Here is a 7,980-nt window from a genome sequence, read left to right on the forward strand (position 1 = left end):
AAAATATTTTTTATTTCATACGCCATTTTGCTGCAAATTAATTAACAGTTCCATGTTTTCTAAAAACTCAATTTCTTTCTTTTATTTCAGAGCAACAGCCTGAAAAAAATTTGTATGGTGTGGCACTGGTTTATTATTTTGAAAACTTGTCATGTTATTACAGTTTTCAAAAATGTATAAAAGTTTCCAAAGTTGAAGTTAGAACTGAAGATATTACAATTTAAAAGCAACAAAACAGGGCTTTTCAGAGAAAAATAACAAAGAAAAATAAACACAGTTTCTCGAGTGTTGTTTGTTTATTTCTTTTTGAACAAAAGCCTCGATTTTTGTTTGTTATTTTGCTCTGAAAACGTCTGTTTTTTTGCATTCAAATTGTAATATCTTTCGTTCTATTTGCAACTTTGGAATTTTTAACACATTTTTGAAAACTGCTATAACACGGCAAGTTTTCAAAATAATAAATCAGTGCCACACCATACAAATGTTTTTCAGGCTGTTGCTCTGAAATAAAAGAAAAAAATTGAGTTTTTATAAAATATGGAACTGTTAATTAATTTGCAGCAAAATGGCGTATGAAATAAAAAATATTTTGATTAGTTAATTATTTCTTATTATTAAGCAATGTTTTAGTGAAAGAATTGTAAAAAACAAAAATCAATTATGAGCGGAGGAAGCAAAATACTGTTTCAAAGTCGGGATTTTTCGAAATTTCACAAAAACTGCATTAAATCGAAAACCGTAAGGATTTGGGATGCACAAGTTACCAAATTCTGAGAGCCCTAAAGTTGGCCTATCAGCATATTTCGTTTGATCCATTACTTTTGGGACACCCTGTATATATATGACAAAATTAGTCATGTGACAATTTTTCGTTAAAATAAGGTTGCCCCACAGAAGTTCCCATTTTAAAAGTGGCAAGCCTATTTTTTCATTTTCAGTATCAATTTATCTTTCAATTGACATAAATTTTAACATCTAACCAAATGAGCTAAATTGCTACAGATGGACTTTTAGGAGCTGAAACTTAGGAATCAGTCAAATTACTTAGGCTGTGTGCGAATTGCGTTAAAATGTTGGTTAAAATTTGCGTTTGGTTAAATTTTGACACTAGCGTGGGTTAAAATTTACCCAGCTGCGGAGCAGGGTAAAATTTGACACTAGTGGTTAAAATTTGACGTTTCTCAAGATAGAAAGATCAAGATAGATTTGAAATTATTTTTGTTGTAATGCGTTGATATTTTAAGAAATGTAAAATTATTAATAGAAAGTACTTCCTAAAATTATTATTTATCTTGAAAAATTGAAAATGTACGAATTGTTTGTTTGTTTTTTATTTATTATGTTTCTATTTTGTTGGCAGCTGGTGAACTATGAATTAGTGTTCGAAGATTGAATTAATAACTTCTTTTTGATCGTAATGGAGTGGAAGTTTATCGATACAAATAAAAAAAAGTGTGTAAAATTGAGAATTTCTTTCATTTTCATACTAGAATATTTAACTTTATATATTTTCAGCTGGTTTTTTTTTAAATAATTAAATGAATATAAGAAAAACCATATTTTGGGGTAATTTTGTTTTATCTTGAGGGAATTTCAATCAAAGAAGTGCAAAAAAGAAACCCAATTCGCACAACAAAAAAATAAATTTGATCCCTTAACCAAACGTCAAATTTAATCGTGGTAGAAAATTTAACCAACATTTTAACGCAATTCGCACACGGCCTTAAATTACCTGGAATAAGTCCCAGATATTACATCAAAGTTAGTAAGCCTACTCTCGAAAGTATATACGAAATTGTTAAAACAAGTTAAGGAATTCGTACTATTAACTTCATTGTTCAAGTTTTTTGTTTTTTGTACGAATAATTTTGTTACTGCAGTGACTTGCTTCAAACTTGGAAATTAAGAGAATGGGAAATTGAAATTTTAAATTGCTTAGACCATCCTGTTCTAAAAATTAAACTGTATAGGTACTTCGAATTTCCGCTAGCCCAAAATCATTTTTAAAGATACATATTATGAAAATCTTCTTTATTAAATAAAGATGGTAACTTTTTAGTTGAAAGTCTTCCTAAGGCAAACGAATCACAAAGTAAAAAAAAATTTCATTTCGAAAAAAATAATTTTAAATTTTAGGTATTAATGACTAGGTGATACAATTTTTCTGATTAAAAAAACTATGTTTGGCGTAAAACATAATGCTAGTTTAAAATAACACACATTCTGTTATATTTATTAGATTTTCTTAAATTGGTTCTCAAAGGTTAATTTTAATATTCTTAGCTTGCTGGAAATATTTTATTTGGCTTTAGACAAGGTTACTTAAATTCTTACCTATAAAATTGATGACTAACAAATTGATAGTTGTTTCAAAAGATAAAGTAAAAAATACTTACAGATTGAATGTTTGGTTGTTTAGAATTCGACATTTATAATATTTCTTCTATTGCACTATCGAGAACGTATTTTTTTCTATGTGCCAAAGAAGAAAAACATTAATCGTACTGGCAAGCCACAGGAAAAAAACATCCATTTAAAAATGAACTGACTGTGACCTCCTGATGGGCAAATTTTGCGTGACCCACCGGCATGGGTGGGTCACATGGCAGTCAACGTGTTAAAGATCGATTAAAATTCAACAACTTTTAACATTGCTTTATAGAAACGACTGCTTTTTTATTTGCTGGTTAAGACCGGCTATCAGATATTGCATTTGAACATGTATTTTAATGAAGAATTTTAAATCCATTAAAAACTGAACAACAGAACTCAACTTTCAGTCTATATGAATGTCTAATTTTATCGAACGAATCAAAATAATACTAATCCACCTTACTGCCAACTAAAAATATGACCATATCTTCAAAATATGGTAAAATAGTTGGTTGAAAGAAAAAAAAAAATTTTCACTTTTCATTTTCGTTCATGTTCTAAAACATAAACATTTTGAAAATTATCTTAATTAAGTATAACTTACCAAATTGTTGTTTAAGTTTTGAGTTCTATTATTAAGCTGCAATAGTACGCTGCTGGCTGAATCGAAACGAAAATTTTCAAAGAAAAAAGATGCTATGCTTTCGTTTCAGAGTGCGGTGAATCTGCGCACAACTCGGATGAAATGCTTAAATAAGTTTTAAATTTTTGAGATAATTTTGTATCAGAGCTAAAATTTACGAGTAGCTCGATCTGCTTATTAGGCTTTAATACTAAAAATAATGTGTGAATAAAATTACACCATTTCAAGTTATTTCATTGTTGAGCCTTAAATCACCATAAGCAACTCAATAAATGAAATAAGTCCTTTCGCCCCCTTAACAGATTCACTATTTAGGGGGGTTCTTTCTTTCTTTTGAAAGGGAGTTTTATCACGTCTGATAAAAAGTTTCTCATTGTCTCTTTTTTTGTTGAATGCTTTTATTTTTGACAGACCTCCATATAATATAGTTTTACAAAATTTACCAATGCATTGAATTTTTTGGCATAAATACCAACACTCCTTTTTGTCTAAATTTAACAGACCTTTTAAAATTCTGATATGCCACTCCTGTCATATTATAAGTAGTGATCATTGTTGGATGTTGGTATCAACAACTCTGTCACATTTCAATAAATTCCAAAGCTATCGGTTAACTAGATACAAGCCGCCGCCGCCACTCGCTAGTGCACTTCATTTAAAGGCCAACGCACATTTACAATGTTTAATGTTCATCAAAACATAACAAGTACTTATCTGAAAATGAAATACCAACCCCTTCCTCTATTGCATTTTTTTTTTTTTTTTTGTTATTTGATTAATATATCCATTTTGCAAAAATGCTGAATACGGTAATCACGGTTAACACGGATGAGCAATTGCCATTTCCAATTGACCATGAACTCATGCGTTTTTCCGTTTTGTAATTTTTTGCATGGGTAAAAGTTGTATCTATAAGTGCGCGGCCACAGAGTACTCAGAGAGAAGTATACTACGTAGCATCAGTTGTGTCAGCGAAACCAGGAATTTCAATCTGTCCGTATCAAAAACAATTACAAATGAAGAGGCAAGTTGGCATCTCATCATTCGGCTGCCATTGCTATCGCATTGCACCTTTTCCCTCTGTCTCTCTTCTATACTCAAGTCATGGTAGTTGAGGCACAGAGTTGTTGTCATTTTTCAGTTAGTGCAACTTACAATCAAGAAGTGCCGTCTCAGTCTCAGATGGTGGTGGTATATGTCTTCCAAATGGTTAAAACAACATTTCCCTCCCAGTCCCAGTCACAGTGGTGGTTCGGGTCGTGAACACCGTAATGGTATTTTCGACTTACGTTTGAAATATTGTATACCTATACATACCGGGTTTTTGATGAATAATAGGGAAATGATTAATGAATTTCCGCATCACCTGTTGGGTTGGGTGGCAAATGTCGCGATTCTCATCCTACCTTAACAAACATATATCTTACCAACTTTAATCGTATATAACATGTGCTCATTGGGCTAACTCTCTCATCAAGCTCAGGTGCAACTGGTTGCCAGTCCAGTAGCGTAACAGCCACTGGTATAGATCATTTGTGTTAAAAGTTAATGATGTAAGCATGTGATTGTTTTTCGCTAGTAGCTATCACTGATCAGTAATTATATGTTAATTTTGGAATGAGTAAGACATCAACTTCACTTCAAGAAAATACAATTTCTATAAAATTTGTTTGCTAAATCATGAGAACGAAATTATAGTTTGTAGCAAATTTGCATATTGTATTGATTATAATTATAACCATTTTAAAATTTATCAAGTGCTCATCTTAACTCATCGCTGTATAATTAATGTTTCTAGAAATTAATTTTATATAACCACTTCATGTTTTTTTTTTTCCAAATGAATTTGCAATTTTTGAAAAAATATTCTTACAATATAGATAATAACTTTAATTTGGCTTATGCGCCTGCTTTCAGACGTCGAAACTCCACCTTCTTCTCCATTATCGCAGAAAATCATATTCTCGGATGGGATCACAACTCTCTCACTTTAATGCTTCACATTAACTCCAAGAATAGGGTTTTTCGACACTAGGAAAGCCCACCACTAACCAAATATTCACAAAGCACCAAATGCTGAAGAAGACCCGAGAATTATTCAACATCTCTCCACACCAACTTTTTATCGATTATAAAACCTATAATAACAGTTGATACACCTTATTAGGTAAAAACGCTTATAATCGCTGCTGCCTCCAAATAGAAAGGGTTTTTAACTAAGCAACTGGAGACGGTTCATATACCTACTTGGTCAGAATATGATATCTATAGGTATAATTTTGTAGTGGTTAAAGAATTTGGGCCTAGCTAGAAACAAATGACATCAGAGCAGAAATAAAGCGTTAAGCGTTTAGTTTGACTCTTGCTAATCGCTGTTTCTATGACCCGAGAAAGTAATTGAGCAATAAGACCATTTCTTGGAGAATCGTTATCTTAGTCCTGTAGAAAGTATGAACTCTTGAAGACGGATGAAAAAAAAACTATCTTTGTTTTTTGAAACGATTCATGGTTTGGTTTGTGTAGGAACAGCAATTAACTGTAGTAGAGCTGTTTATTGAAGTGTTTGGTCAAAAAACCTTTGCATTAAACGAATAGAAGACATGTATCTAAGGATCGAACTAGCTGGAAAAGACTATTTAATCCGGGCTTAAAGCTAACAACGCAGTAGTGTCATGTAAAGTGAGTGGGTAGTTACACTCGCGACCCGTCAGAAATAAAGGCTGATTTTATTCATCGCAAAGCGAAATATTTTTAAAAAGTACATTATGTTATCATACTGTTATTATTCAAATTGAAAATATATTTTTAGACGAAAGACACATTTGCAGTATCAATATCATGCACGCTGCCAAGTTAAAAAAAAGTGGTCTCTACAGTGAGTCTCTAGAAAACTCTTGAAAATCTACAGTATATCAACACATCTCCACCAGGGATGGGTTTTAAAACCCGTCCTTCAAAACATTGAAACAGTCACTTTTAAATCACCATAAGCTAGAGTAAAGAAACGCGATTCAAGTTTGGTCCTCGTTGTTGTTAAATTTTTTCTTAAGTTGGTAACCTTAAGAACTCCCCGGCGGCGTCTTAGATTTTGTTCCTTTTCTGCTTCTATATTTTTTTTCCATAAAATTTTACAATCCCTCTCAATCGTAGATAATATGTTATATGGAGTGCTTGTTTCTAACTCCAATTCATTGTAACTCCATATGGAGTGATAGGGAACGCTCGGGACACCTATTCTCTTTTAATGAGTGACGCGAAATACAAACAAACACACAAACACTTGAGTTTTCTTTGGTGGCAGACATAAAATGAAAATGAAATGGACCAGCAGCTCTTCAAAATGAGCGAAACTAGCTGAAACAATCACCCCCAAGCTTTACGTTTGGAATTGCAAAGACCTCTCCATATTATACTGGAAGTCCCAACTGGAGGTGGTAGAAGACCTTCTCCTCTCATCTCAGAGAGTTTCAATATTACAGGAAGAACCTTAATAAAATGAGATTTTCTTTTGATGGTTTGCATTTGCATGGCTTCAAAAGCATTATTACTTCCATACGACTTTCCATTCATTTGGAACAGTTTTTTAAATCGAACCGCAGATGTTTCTTTCGGTGATGGTAGCATTTCTTGGAAAGGAGGTTATATTCATATTTGACATTATTAGGGTTTTCGGATTAACCGCGTTTTATATACATAAATATAAAGTGAGTTCAATTCAGTACTCACCCCGAACGTTTCGCTTCAAATTACAATGAGCGTGGTCACCGGGAAACTGCCAGCGAGATGTTATATGCGATTTTGGCTACGCAAGTTGCCTGAACATGGGTCTGAACATCACATAAAGGATTCCGCACATTTTGTGTCAATTTTAAGTGGTTTGCGATTAGAAAATGATGAAATGATGGTTAGTTTTGTCGTTGAGTCACTTTTTACGAATGTGCCAGTGCAAGAAGTTCTTGTCATCATCCGTGAGCTTATCTCAACCGCCGGCATTAATGAGAACTATTTGCCTCTTTTGGATTTCTGTCTCTCTTCGGGCTATTTCTGCTTCAACGGACAATTTTATTTGCAAAAAGATGGCGTCGCTATGGGCTTGCCCTTAGCTCCATTGATTGCAGATATTTGGATGGAGAATTTCGAGAAAAAAGCTCTGGACAGTTCGAAAGAAAAACCAAGAGTCTGGCTGAGATATGTGGATGATACTTTCTGCATTCTCAAAAATTCCGCCATTTTGAATTTTTTAGAACATCTCAACGCACTACATCCAAAGATAAAATTTACAATGGAAAAAGAAAAAGAAGGTTCCATTGCATTTTTGGACGTAAAAGTGATGCGCAACCAAAATGGCTCCTTAGGACACACGGTTTACCGAAAAAGCACCCACATTAACCGATATCTTCATGCTGACTCCCACCACCACCCAGCAAATTTGAGTTCCGTCGTTTCCACACTTTTTCAACGTGCTCATAGAATTTGTGACAGCGACCATCTCAGCACAGAACTTTTGTTGTTGGACAAAGTCCTAGAAGCGAATGGCTATAGTAAAAAACAAAGATCGTGGAAGCCATTTTCTTCACAGGAAATGAAAGAGAACCAACTCGACAAAAAAGCTTTCCTGCCTTATGTTAAAGGTGTAACTGATAGAGTGGGAAAAATCTTAAAGAGATATGGTGTAAACTCCATATTTTTACCACCAAAAAAAGGTGATAAACTACCTAAAATCACCAAAGGATCAATTTCCCCTTGAAACACCAGGAGTATATGCAGTACCATGCAGCTGTGGTGCTTCATATGTAGGACAGACGCAGAGCTGTTAGCAAAAAAACAAAGGGAAAAGTCTGCCATATGTGAGCATATACTGGATCATCCAGATGAACACCACTGGATCCATTTCGATCAAGCTAAGGTTCTAGCAAAAGAGGCTCATTATATACCGCGCCTGGTTCGTGAAGCGATCGAAATAA

The 7,980-nt window shown here is 33.5% G+C and overlaps 1 protein-coding gene across 1 annotated transcript; it reads left to right on the forward strand.

Moving 5' to 3' along the window:
* Positions 1 to 6,767: 6,767 nt before the first annotated feature.
* LOC129915155 (uncharacterized) lies at positions 6,768 to 7,763 on the forward strand. The gene has a single exon (XM_055994622.1). It carries the CDS (start codon positions 6,768 to 6,770, stop codon positions 7,761 to 7,763), a length of 996 nt encoding a protein of 331 aa, XP_055850597.1.
* The last annotated feature ends 217 nt before the right edge of the window (positions 7,764 to 7,980 follow it).

Source organism: Episyrphus balteatus, chromosome 3 (assembly GCF_945859705.1).
Source record: "Episyrphus balteatus chromosome 3, idEpiBalt1.1, whole genome shotgun sequence".
Lineage (NCBI taxonomy): Eukaryota > Metazoa > Arthropoda > Insecta > Diptera > Syrphidae > Episyrphus > Episyrphus balteatus.

Excerpts from the sequence above, each read along its gene's own strand:
- LOC129915155 (XM_055994622.1), top strand. The coding sequence starts at position 6,768 with ATGAGCGTGGTCACCGGGAAACTGCCAGCGAGATGTTATATGCGATTT.